At 36.2% G+C, this 13,404-nt stretch overlaps 1 protein-coding gene across 1 annotated transcript in view; it reads left to right on the plus strand.

Annotated features, from left to right (window-relative positions):
• Positions 1 to 12,883, plus strand: part of LOC112169853 (glutamate receptor 2.8) — a 44,958-nt gene extending 32,075 nt beyond the window's left edge. Inside the window, exons 3-6 of the mRNA XM_040508506.1 lie at positions 9,908 to 11,226; positions 11,325 to 11,523; positions 11,784 to 12,190; positions 12,329 to 12,883. Coding sequence (XP_040364440.1) covers positions 9,908 to 11,226; positions 11,325 to 11,523; positions 11,784 to 12,190; positions 12,329 to 12,883 — 2,480 coding nt within the window. The remainder of the gene's footprint in view (positions 1 to 9,907; positions 11,227 to 11,324; positions 11,524 to 11,783; positions 12,191 to 12,328) is intronic.
• Positions 12,884 to 13,404: the final 521 nt, after the last annotated feature.

The following is a 13,404-nucleotide window of genomic DNA, read 5'->3' on the forward strand; positions in this document are numbered from 1 at the left end:
TAATAAAATATCCATGATCCAAAACATTAAACAACTAAATATTAAGTTAGACAAAGCCATAACAAAATCTAGTCGGGCCGACTCGTGATGCTGCTGCTTCTTTATTCATATACAATCTTTCTCGCAGATCGAACACAAATGATGGTTGAATAACCAATTATGAGGATACTCAATCGTAAAAACCACTCAAATCCTTTTGCTCTCTGTTGCTTGCTGAAAATCATAGTATTCTAACGCTCATACATATATGTAAAATTGACTCACTACCTACTGTTAATAGCAGATACATGCATCATCTATCTGTTAATAAAGGACTTTTACCAACTACAATAAAGTAGCTACAAAACAAAGGATTGTAAATAATCTACTGAATCAAAAACACACATGAAAGCAAGAACAAATGCAATACACAGAAATTCATGGAATAATTGCTTCAAGTACTCACAAAGATATAACAGTTACAGACCATCAGTTACAGTTCATGATTTGACAAAAACAAATGAAGCAAATGAAAGTAGACAAGTGAGAAATGAGAACCCAGAAGAGAGAGAGAGAGATAGAGAGATTATTAATACCTAGTAGTGGGGCATCGGAAGGGGAGGTTGAAGCGACAAAAAGAGGGAGTTCGATTAACTAAGAAACTGAGAAAGCCATAATAAGGCTGGAAACTAAGAGATGAAAGTTGGCTCATCTCTATTTCTGTATCAATCACACTATCCCTTTTGCTTCGAATGGATTTGATTCACTACCAACCTTTGTCTTTCTTTTCAGTATTCACATGAGCGCCTCCGCTGCTCTCGACCAAAGTAGATTTCACCTTCGCCATCGACCAGAGCTCTAATTCTGATCTTCGGACCCTCCACTTTGAGCCCGATGACCTCCCTCTTGGTCCCCTTACTGCAACCAAAAAATAATTACATTAGAAATCAAAATCCCCAAAATTCAGAAAATCAAAAAGTTAGGTCAAAATCGAAAAGAAGAGAAGTTGGATACCCATTAGTGCTGGAAAGTGAAGGCTCGATTTAAGACAAGGGAGTTTGGCCGCCGAAGACGACGTCATCTTTGAGGCCGGAGAGGCTCCTCTCAGATTAGTTTGATGTGGAAACTGCTTTGGTTGTTGGAGAGATGGATTTGGGGTATAGGTGTAGAAGATAAGAGGGAGAGAGGAGCGAGGTCTAGGTTTTGGATCCGATGAATATGGTGTCAGTGTAGAACAAAGGTCTTGGATCTGATGGACTTCAAGTGTAGGTTATGGTTTCCAGGAGACGCTGTCCCGACAACGAGGAGATTCGGGTTTTGGTTTTAGGTCTATGTCGAGAGAGAGTGAGGAGGTTTGAGTTCTTTGTTATTTTCTTTTTTGAAAGTGTTTCATGCCCGGCCTTCATTAATTTGGACAAGCCCTATCAATTTGGACAACGACTCACACAACAGAATTTTATAAAAATGTGGTATGTATGCAGCCATTTGAAATTTGGGGTTTGTCTCCTATCAAATTGACTTCCTTCTTTGGGAAGTTGGAGAAAAATGGTGGTGGGAAATCTCCATCCTTTCTGTCAAACATATTGATTAGACGACAGTTTTATTATTTTTCATCGTATGATCAATACATGGTATGGGGAAAATTCGGGGTTTGAGTTGCGATTTGGCACCACTTACATGGTGGGAAACTTGCCGCTCAAATTTTTTAGGGTTATACAACGGTTCTGTCATTAAACGTCTTCTGAACTAATTCATAATTGCATATCAGAAGACGAATTTTATAAAAACGACGTCTAAAAAAATAAAAATCAATCAGACGGCGGAAAACTGTAATGTGTCGTCTGAAAGGTGTCATCTGATTGGATTTTTGTAGTAGTGATGATGTATACAACTAGTTTTTGCAAGTATACAGAATGCGGCCAACAAAAGGGTCCATTTGCCTTGTTTTTGCAAGACAATGGCATTAAAGCTCAATACACAACACCCTATAATCCACAACATAATGGTATTGCAGAGAGAAAGAATAGGACTCTTTCGAACATGGTTAGATGCATGATGTATACAACTGGTTTGCCAAAATTTCTTTGGGGATTTCTTTGGGGTGAGGCTTTAAAAACTGCAAATTATATTTGTAACAGGACACCTAGTAAAGCTATAGAAAAGGCTGCTTTTGAGCTTTGGTGTGGCAGGAAACCTAGTCTTCATCACTGTCATGTTTGGGGATGCCATGCAGAAGCTAGGATTTATAATCCCAGCTTGAATAAAGTTGACCCCAAAACTGTTAGTTGTTATTTTATAGGTTATCCAGATAAATCTAAAGGCTATAAATTATATTATGCTCATCATTCACCTAGAATTTTTGAAACACATCAAGTAAAGTTTCTAAGTGAAAAAGTTCACAATACAAACTTTGAGGATTTAACCTTAGATTTTGAGGAAATTGTGTTAAATGAGAATATAAGTGTACCATTGCCTTTAGAACAAGAACCATTAGCAACAGAAATTGTTACAGAAAATCAAGATGCACAAGATCAAATGCTTGATCAAGAAATGCATCTTGATGGTCATCAAGTTGAACCAGAAATTTTACCTAAACCTATCCCTGATGCAGAACCTCAAAATCCTCAAGTAGCTCAACCTAGTCCTGAAAATCCTCAGCCTAGAAGATCACAGAGAGCAAGAAAATCAACTTATGTGGGGGGGGGGGGGGGGGGGGTGACTACATTGTTTATCTGCAAGAAGCAGAAATTGAAATGGATTGTGCAGAGGACAATGATCCAACTACATTTAATCAGGCCATTAAAAGTAGTGAATCCCATCAATGGCAGCTGGCAATGGAAGCAGGAATTGATTCAATGAGCCAAAATGTAGTTTGAGAATTAGTTGAGCCTGACCCCAATCAAAAGCCTATAGGTTGTAAATGAGTTTTCAAAACCAAAAGAGATGCAAATGGCAATGTAGAGAGACACAAGGCAAGGTTAGTTGCCCAAGGTTTCACACAGAAGGAGGGCATTGACTTTACTGAGACTTTTTCTCCAATTTCTACAAAAGACTCGTTTAGGATAATCATGGCTTTAGTTGCTCATTTTGATATGGAGCTACACCAGATGAATGTTAAAACAGCTTTCTTGAATGGTGAACTTGATGCAGTGATTTATATGAGGCAGCCAAAAGGTTTTGTACAAGCTGGAAGTGAAAATTTAGCGTGCAAGTTAAGAAAATCTATTTATGGCCTAAAACAAGCTTCTAGACAGTGGTACAAGAAATTTGATTATGTGATTTCTACTTTTGGATTTACAAAAAATCTTGTGGATGAATGTGTTTATTTGAAGACAGTTGGGAACAATTTTATTTTCCTAGTTCTCTATGTGGATGATATACTTTTGGCTAGCAGTAACCTAAAACTGCTTAAAGATACCAAGAGCTTTCTGTCAAAGAATTTTGACATGAAAGACTTAGGAGAAGCATCCTATGTACTAGGTATTGAGATTAAAAGAGATAGGGCACAGAGACTACTTGGTTTGTCTCAACAGAATTATATATATTACCAAAATTTTAAAGAGATTTAGTATGGAGAAGTGTGTAGCTGTAGAAGTTCCCATGTCCAAAGGAGATAAACCGACCAAGAAGCAAAGTCCCAAAAGTGATATTGAGAAAGAGAATATGGAGTCAAAGCCTTATGCCAGACTTGTAGGAAGTCTCATGTATGCACAAGTCTGCACTAGGCCTGACTTGTCTTTTGCAATAGGGATTTTATCAAGATTTCAATCCAATCCAGGCCATGAACATTGGGTAGCTGGGAAGAAAGTGTTGAGGTACCTGCAGAGAACCAAGAATTACATGCTAGTGTATAGGCAAGTGGAGGATCTGAAACTCATTGGATTTTCAGACTCTGATTTTGAAGGGAATTATCCGGACTCCAAGAAGTCAACTTGTGGATATGTATTCATGCTTGCAGGAGGTGCCATTGCTTGGAAAACCATGAAGCAAACTCTGGTCTCAACTTCCACCTTGCAAGCTAAATTTATTGCAGTGTATGAGATTATGTGTGAAGGACTTTGGATAAGGAATTTCTTGATGCGGACCAAGGTGTTAAGTCACATTGTGGCTAGAACACTTGCGATTTATTGTGATAATGAAGCAACTGTTTTCTTTAGTAAGAATAGTAAAAGATCAAATAATTCTAAACACATTGATTTAAAGTATTACCGTGTTAGAGAAAGGGTAAAGCATGGTGAGATAGCTGTTTTGAATATTGACACAAATTCACAACTAGCAGATCCTTTCACCAAGGCATTGTCATTGGCTGCATTCCAGAAGCATACAACAAGCATTGAAGTTTTGGCTAGCTTAGATGTTTAGATTCAGTGAAAGTTAGTCCAGTTGGAGCATTTAAAATTCTGAGGTTTTTGAGTTCTTGTGTTTTTGGTTGTGATCTTTTAGTTTTGTTTATCACAACTTATTTGTAATGACAGTTTAAAGTTATCAATGAAACTTTGAGATATTTTTCAGATTTTGGTTATTGCTGCAGCTTTGTTAATTGTTCTGAAATTGTCAATTTTTATACTTACTATCAAATGGCATAAATCATGTATAGTATGATGTTATGGTTCAAGCAATAATTTTAATCCATCAATGTTCAAAAAAATTTGCTTGAGTTTCTGGTTTAAGAAACATAAAGTAGGACCTAGTATATGCCTTCTTGTTGATACATATTAGCATATATCGTATCAGTTCTGGTTTGACATATGTGGATTGCAGAAGCTTGTGTTTGTGGTTTTAAAACTCTACATTTTTGTTAAAATGTATACTATTTCTTGCTTTGCATAAGTAACTGTGATCTGACCATGTTGGAATGGATTTTTGGTTTGTTTTGTTGTTTGGCGAGCACTACAGTAAGTTGAGTAGTTTTCTAACATTTTTTGGTACAAATTATCAAGCTTAATTTGTGTCAGTCCAAGGGGGAGATCGTTAGAATCATTATGGACTTGTCACACATTAACATGGAGTAAATTGATAATTAGTTTAATGTCAAAACTAATTCAACATGGACACAAACTATAAACCAATAATTATAGCTTAATGAAAGAGTGTATCAATTCATTAAGGTTAATAATCCAATTCTTAGTCTGCAAGAAAGACTACAATGAAGTGTTGCATTAAAGATCTAACTAGGAGACCTAATCCAATATGAACTGTTTTAATGGGAAGCTTCTTGAGGTTTAAGTCACCTATATAAATAGATGAATTGGTCCATGTTGCTACCATGATTTATTGCATTAGTTCTGTCCGTTGAGAAGCAAGTTGGTAAGCAACAGAAGGCTATATTCAACTGATCGAGTTTTGTAGCTGCAGAAGATGGAATCCATGCCTGTGATTGCTGAAGGTAAGTTTTTGGTCCTTTTGTGATTGTTATCGAGTTAATGTGCATATGATTGTCAGCATGAATATATGGTTTTAGATTTGAGATATCTGTCAGTGTAAATACACTAAACAAATTTGTTCCAAAAAGTTGATATGTAATAAAAAATGATTCGGAGATTAACACGGTCCAGGTTTGTTTTTATAAGCGCAAGTTGTTTGGTTTTGGTCAAGCCACCGGCAGATGAAATGTGAGTAAGTTCGAAGTTCACTCGGTTTACAGGAAAAAGACTAGCAGAAGTGAGTAAGAGCTAGGGACAAGTTTATAATTCTATATCATACAAGTCAATTGAATTTATAGCTAGAAAGACTTGAGTCTTCAGACAAAAAATAAAAAAATAGACCCAGGACTCCTGTTACACACGGTTCTGCTTTGAGTCATTGCCACACTGTTTTTTATGCTAATTTGATCACATTAAAATAAGTAATACTTTGTATGATTCTGTTTGTACCTTTTGGATTAGGTGCTACTTGCTAGTGCTAAAAGACTAATCCTTTAATTTCCCGGGACTTCCAGTTCCTGTTTTCACTCCTTATATAAATAGAGTTGAAACGTTTAAATGAAAATACAATTAAAGATCAGAAGAATAATCTCCTATGATCATGAAGAACCATACAAATATCAACACCATCCTTGTTCCTTTTATATTTTTCTTTGTTCTGTTTTCATGGATTTTCATTGCCATGAAAGCACAGAACACAACTATTCGAGTGAATGTGGGGGTTATTCTTGACTTTGATTCAGGGAGCAAAAAAACTGATAAGTTTTATTGGAGTTGCATGAATCTGGCCCTCTCAGACTTCTATGCATCCAATCCTCACTACAAGACTAGGCTAGTTTTGCTCCCAGGAAACTCCAGAGGAACTATTGTTGGTGCAGCTGCTGCAGGTTCTCTCTCCTTATCTGACTTTCAACCTTATATGCTCGCAGCTAGCTATTGTAAATTTATAATTAAGATATTTTTTCACGTAGTCAATAAGTATATGGTTGCTCTACATATGTCAATGGAGGCACGTCTATCCCATTTCAAGGTAGAGCTTTGTACAAGGCGTCCATGTGCTGCAGCCTAGTAGTTTTTATAAACTTAAATGTTGTGCACTCAACTAAATCTAATAATCTAGTCGTTTCAGATGAATTGCTGATTAAACTCTTTAAGATTAATATGTCGGTATATTTTTTACTTGGATCATTTTCTTCGTCTTCTTTTTTTCTGTTAAAAAAAAAAAAGGTTACTAAATCTCCTAACCAATAACTAGTTATCGGTCTATCGTATTACTCTGTAAAATGTCATTAGATTTATTAACAGAATATATATATATATATATATATATATATATGACTTTGCTCACTGGACGTCTACATATTTTGATGAATATCTATATATATTATATTATCTATACTATTATTAAGAGTAGAGAGCTTGCTCTCCTCAGCTGAAAAATTTGACGAATATAACCCTCTAATATTAAAAAACTTTAGAAACTGAAATAACCAACAAACATAATGTCAATTTAAAAAATAAAAAGAAATTAAATTCCTTAAAATAAAATAAATAGTAGTTATTGTTGTAGAAAACTGCTTTGGTTAAGAAACTACCCACTTCCTTACAAAAAAAAAAAAAAAAACACCCACACATATAGAATATGGGCACATGCACTATTATTAAGAGAAGAGAGTTTGTTAGCCAAAATTCAAAATTTTGACATAAATGACCATAGAAAATTAATAAACTTTGAGAATTAATTAAATCATATGGACAATTGACTTGATACACATTTACGCAAGTGTATGTATCATTGTCAGGATAGGGAAATATTATGCCCAAAGTTATCGTACCACTGGGATTAGTGGCTAACCCACAATCCTTGGGTAATCGAAAATAAAGACACTTAGCACACAAAGAAAAAAAGAAAAGAAAATATATAAAAATGCTACTCTAAGACACCAAGTCTTAGCAATACTCGGCTTTGGTTGTCACCCAAGCCTAATCAAAACTAAGAGCATAGTGATGGTTATTTACAATGAGCCGAAATTGTCATTGATAATTGTAATTTAAATTTCTAATAACTAAATATATTGCAAGAATTTAAATGAAAACTTTAACTAACAACTAAACTAAATAAAGAAAGCAAAATAAGAAATGATATAAATATGGGATTGATAGTTAGGGATGAATCCTAACCCTAATTCAATGCTCTCGATGCTAATTTGATTTACGTGCAATTTATTAAAGATGGTAGAAACCGTACCCAAGGCTTTTCATGGCTCAAAGGCCGAAATTCCCTTTCATGGTATTCCTACTCTGGTTCAAGGGCCGTAAGAACTCACTTGACATGAATTAGAGCCGGTTCAAGGGTCACTAATTCACATCAAGAGGCCTAGAGTTCGAGGAATTAGGCATCTAAGTTCACCATAATTGCGATCAAGTGAATCATGTAATGAACCATGCTTGTATTTCCCACGAATATTAAATCGGGGTTCTAGCTCTAAAATCTAAGGATGTCATCCCCTAAATTTTAATCTAGACTTATTAAAACACATACCCAAGAGTTGACAATTCCTAAGCATGCTTTATAATCAATTATCACAAAACACAAGCATCCAATAATTAACAAATTCCATATATAAATTAAATTAAGCATCCATTACATCAAATTTGGATTAGGGCACACAACCCTAACCCCCAACAAAGTCTACTCACAACCCATAATCATAGACATCAAAATTACAAAATTCAAAGAGGAAAAAGTGAAGAGAAGTAGGGAGTAACAAGAACAAGCCACAAATTGCTATAGAGCAATTATGGCTAGCCTTGATTTACGATTCCCTACTATTACCCAAATTTGATAGTGATGAAGCTCTTAATGCATGAGCTTCTCCTTTTGAATCTTGTGAAATTGATGAGAAGATGAAATTTTGGTGAGGAGAAGGAATTTTAGTGAGGTGGTGTGGATTCTTGGTGAGGAGAAGAAAAGATGAGAAGAATGAATTTTGGTGAGGAGGTGTGGATAAGGAGAGAAGATGGATGGGGTCTTGGAGGTGGTGTGCTGATAGGAAAGGGCTACTGATGCCCTTCTAGCCCTTTCCCTCCGTTTCTGCCCTTTCCTTCCGTTCGGCGCTGTTCCTCCCTCAGATAGATGAGATGCGAATGGGCATGTGGCTTTAATTGAATAAGGGAAGACTGGTGTGCCACGTGTCATAAGTACACTGGTTGAATGGTGTAGGGATAATGTCACGTGCTGTTGTGCGTTTGGCGGTAAGAGAAAGAATGAACTGCTACACCCCTTCTTTGCATAATTAAACCAAATGATTAATTTAATTTCTGCCACGTGTCACCAAAATACAGGATCTTGGACTCTTTCAATTATGCTTTGACCTTAATTAACCTTAATTAACCACTAGTTAATTAAGACTAATGGTTAATTAAGGATGCTTTGACCTAGAGCTGACGACATCGACCTTCATTGAAAACTCCACCTTGCTACGACGATTTCGCACATTTTATTTTCAATTTCCGCAACTCCACTTATTTTCTAAAATATAAACAAAATAAATTAATTACATAATAATTAATTCGAGGATTAGCTTAATTTTAGTATTTTAGATATAATTACCTGCATAAAAATATGTGTAATCAACAATTATGACATTTACAAAATATATTTTTGTTAAAAAAATAAAAACAAAAAACCCACTTTTTGTAGAGATGTGAACATCAAATGTGAACATACGGAAGGACGAATACTAAATGCTCTCCCTAGAGCTAAAAAGTTTTGTGGTTTTTTACCATTTTGAATAAAGAAAAATGCTATTCATTTACTATGTTGTTTCACTAAACAATTGACATATGATCGTACCGCTTAAGTTAATTCTTTTTGTACGATTGGGGACATTCTTTTCTTTTCTTTTTTATTTTTTGGCTTTTCAATATGTAGAATTTATCTGTGATTTTTTCTCCGATTGTAGAAGCTAAGTTTATGCCAAAAGAAAATTTTGAAGTCAGCGATTGATGGTTTAAAAGTGATCGAAAGTATGCCTCTAGTTTCTGTAGCCTTCAAACCTTTGTAAATTCTCAAAAGGCCATGTATGTTTTTCTTTCTTTTTTCAAGCCAGACCATCCTAAATATAGATTCCTAGAAATTATCATCCCTTCTTACATAACCGTCATTTATTGTTTCCTTTCGCCCTTTCATGTTGGAAAGTTGTTGTCTTGGTTTAATTAAAAAGAAAAAGTTGTTGCCTTGGTGGGGGCCCTCTATGACGAAAGACGATTTGTATTCTACTTTTGGTTTGTTGGTCGTGCCATCTTAAAAATACATTAATCTTCTACATATCAAGTGATTTCATGCTGTTGATCTTGCACTTGTGTCCAAAATGTTGTGGTTTTGCAGTTTAAGGGATATGTCCTTAATGTCTCTCTGATCTTGATAGTTATACACTTATACGTAAATTTTCTCTCAATAGGAATCTATTTGATAAGATGCTTTATTTTCCATGAATACACAGCTCTAGATATGATAAACAATGCACAAGTCCAAGCAATCATAGGGCCCGGAACATCAATGCAGGCAAACTTCGTTGTTAATGTGGGAGACCAAGCTAAAGTGCCCATTTTGACTTTTTCTGCATCAAGTCCTTCTCTTGCTTCACTCGGGAGCTCTTTCTTTTTCCGACTTACACAAAATGACTCAATCCAAGTGAAAGCCATAAGTGATATTGTTAAGAACTTTGGATGGAGACAAGTTGTTCCCATCTTTGAAGACACTTCTTATGGGGAGGGAATCATACCGTTTCTAATCGATGCCTTGCAAGCAGTTGAAGCTCATGTTCCCCACAGAAGTGTAGTAGCCACTGATGATCAAATTGAAATTGAGCTTAACAGGTTAAAAGGGATGCCAACTAGAGTCTTCATTGTGCATATGAATCCTCATCTGTGCTCCAGGCTATTTGCCAGGGCAAAAAAGATTGGAATGATGAGTGCTGGTTATGTTTGGATCATTGCTAGTGGGATATCTAATCATTTAAGTTTGATGAGACATTCACATCTAAATTCCATGGAAGGTGTATTAGGTATACAAACATACATTCGAAGAACACTAAAGCTTAGAGAATTTGAAAAGCGGTGGAAAATGAAATTCCAACAAGAGAATCCAAACGTAACTAAGGTTAAGTTGGATGTTTACGGATTTCAAGCTCATGATGCTGTCTTTGGACTAGCTATGGCAGTCGAACAAGTTGGATATACAAGCATTGAATATCAAAAGCCAAGTGATTCCTTGAAGGCAACAGATCTTGATGCCTTTAAGGTATCTCATTATGGTAAAAAGCTTGTTGGAGCCCTGTCTGGCGTTAGATTTGAAGGTTTAGCTGGAGATTTCAATGTCGTAGAAGGGCAGCTTCAGTCATCAACTTATAACATAATTAATGTAATTGGTGGTAAAGCGAAGGAAATTGCGTTGTGGACTCCAGAAAAAAGAATGGTTCCAACAAACACAAGCAAAATCTTTACTAATTCCAAGTGCATTTTTGGACCCATTAAGTGGCCAGGTGATCCTATCTGTGTTCCTAAAGGATGGGAGATCCCAACTAAAGGAAATAAATTGATAATAGGTGTTCCTGTCAAGAAAGGTTTTGAAGAGTTTGTTAAGATCACGAAAGATGTTAACACTAACACAACGACTGTCAAAGGGTTCTGTATTGATGTCTTCCTTGCAGCAGTGAAATTATTACCATATGATCTTCCTCATGTGTTCGTTCCCTATGAAAATTCCAATGGCTCGATGGCTGGGACTTACGATGAATTGGTCTATGAAGTATTTCTCAAGGTAAAGTTCTTTATCCAAGTCTATAGAGTTTCAATTTTTTACTCAACTTTCGTTTCAAATAGAGAAATTCAATTAATTTCTTTTGTTTCATTCGACAGAAATTTGATGCTGTTGTTGGAGATACTACAATTAGAGCAAACAGATCCTTGTATGTTGACTTTACAATGCCATACACTAAATCTGATGTAGCAATTGTTATGCCAATCAAAGACAGCACAAGAAAAAATGCATGGATTTTCATGAAGCCTTTGACAGGGGGCCTTTGGTTGACAACTTTGTGTTTCTTCATCTTTATTGGTTGTGTTGTTTGGGTATTGGAACATCGAATTAATGAAGATTTTCGGGGTCCTCCTTCACATCAAGTTGGAACAAGCATCTGGTTTTCTTTCTCAACCATGGTTTTTTCACATAGTAATATCCATGACCTCTCTATATATAATTGCGAATTTGAAATTCATCCCGATTTGAATTCATAAATTTTTTTCTTATTCCTTCCGACTTATGCATATATTGACCATATTTAACATTTTTTTACACCTGTTTAATTCACTTTACAGGGGAGAGAGTGGTCAGCAACTTGGCTAGATTTGTGATGATTATATGGGTATTTGTTATGCTCATAGTGACACAAAGTTACACAGCTAGTCTATCATCGCTATTAACAGTCCAACAACTCATGCCGACTGTTACTGACTTGAGTGATCTTTTAAGGAATGGCGATGATGTCGGCTACATCGAGAATGCCTTTGTTCGTGAGGTCTTGTATGAAATAGGTTTTAATAATACCAGGCTCAGGGTTATTAAATCCGCGGAAGATGGTGATAAAGAGCTCACAAAAGGTACTGCAAAGGGTGGTATTGCTGCTTTTGTTGGTGGAACGCCATTGTTGAAGGTTTTTGTTGCAAAGTACTGCTCCAAATACACTATAATTGGACCTATCTCCAAAACTAATGGGTTTGCTTTCGTAAGAACTCTCTCCTCGTACTGTTTTTGTTATCGTTGTGCAAGTTTTAAAATTCCCAAAAGCAAACGATCTATAGTGTCGAACTGTCGATACCTACGCATAACTGGCTTTTTTTTTTTTTTTTGGGTGGCTTTGCAGGTGTTCCCTAAACGTTCACCTCTTGTAGCTGATATGTCAAGCGCAATCCTAAATTTGACCGAAGGAAAGGAGATTCTGAATCTTGAAGCCACTTGGCTAGGGAACGAAAGCATTTGTCAAGGCTCGAGTTCTGCCAATATGTCTGGCAACAGTCTTGGCCTTGAGAGCTTTTGGGGACTATTCCTCATTGCTGGAGTCGCTTCTGTATTAGCTCTCATAATATTTTTTTCTTCCTTCCTTTACGAGCATAAGCATGTCCTGATGCCCTCTAATTCAAGAGCTTCCATATGGAGAAGGATTCATGCCTTAATTGAAATTTTTGATGATAGAGATGCCAGCTCTTATACTTTCAGAAGCAGTCAACCGTCTAATAAAATCGTTAGTGTTGGCGATCATGGACCGAATGCATCACCGATTAGCAACTGGCCAGAATGCCCCTTCAGCTATACAAACCATGGAGATCTTGACCCTGTATTTGGAGGTCAACAAACGCCATCTACAGGTGGAGCATCTCCGGAACCAGTTCCAACTATTGAGCTTGCTATCACTATTTAATAAATGCATGCATTGAACTTGCAAAATATATGAGATTCAGTGAAAGAAAGAAAGAAATAAAATTCTAAATTACGTGTGGATGTTGATCAATTGGCCAATTGCTATGTCTCTTAATAGAAGTGTAGAAATGATAATTTTTTCCCCCACCCCACCTATCTCATGGAGATTTGAACTTGTGTTCCACCGTATCAATTTCTATATCCCGTTCAAATAACTTACAAACACTGTTGCTTAACTTGTGTTGGTAATAAACAACTTTGAGTTCGTGACTGTTACCTGATTCAGATCATGGCCACAATTATTTAAGTCTATATCCCAAGACAGCTTGAAGAAAAGAAATGTTGAGCTTTAAGCTATTTGACTATCAGATCCTGATTTTCCAATAGTTGTTGCCAAAGTTGGTCCTATAATTTTCGAACTACCTTTGTAGTCCTCTAGGAATGAAATGCCTACCCTCATTGCTTATCATTCCCAGGACCCGGTGTCGGTCCATTTTAAGCACCTGACCTCGAATCCATGGT

The sequence above is a fragment of the Rosa chinensis genome, chromosome 6 (genome assembly GCF_002994745.2).
Source record: "Rosa chinensis cultivar Old Blush chromosome 6, RchiOBHm-V2, whole genome shotgun sequence".
Lineage (NCBI taxonomy): Eukaryota > Viridiplantae > Streptophyta > Magnoliopsida > Rosales > Rosaceae > Rosa > Rosa chinensis.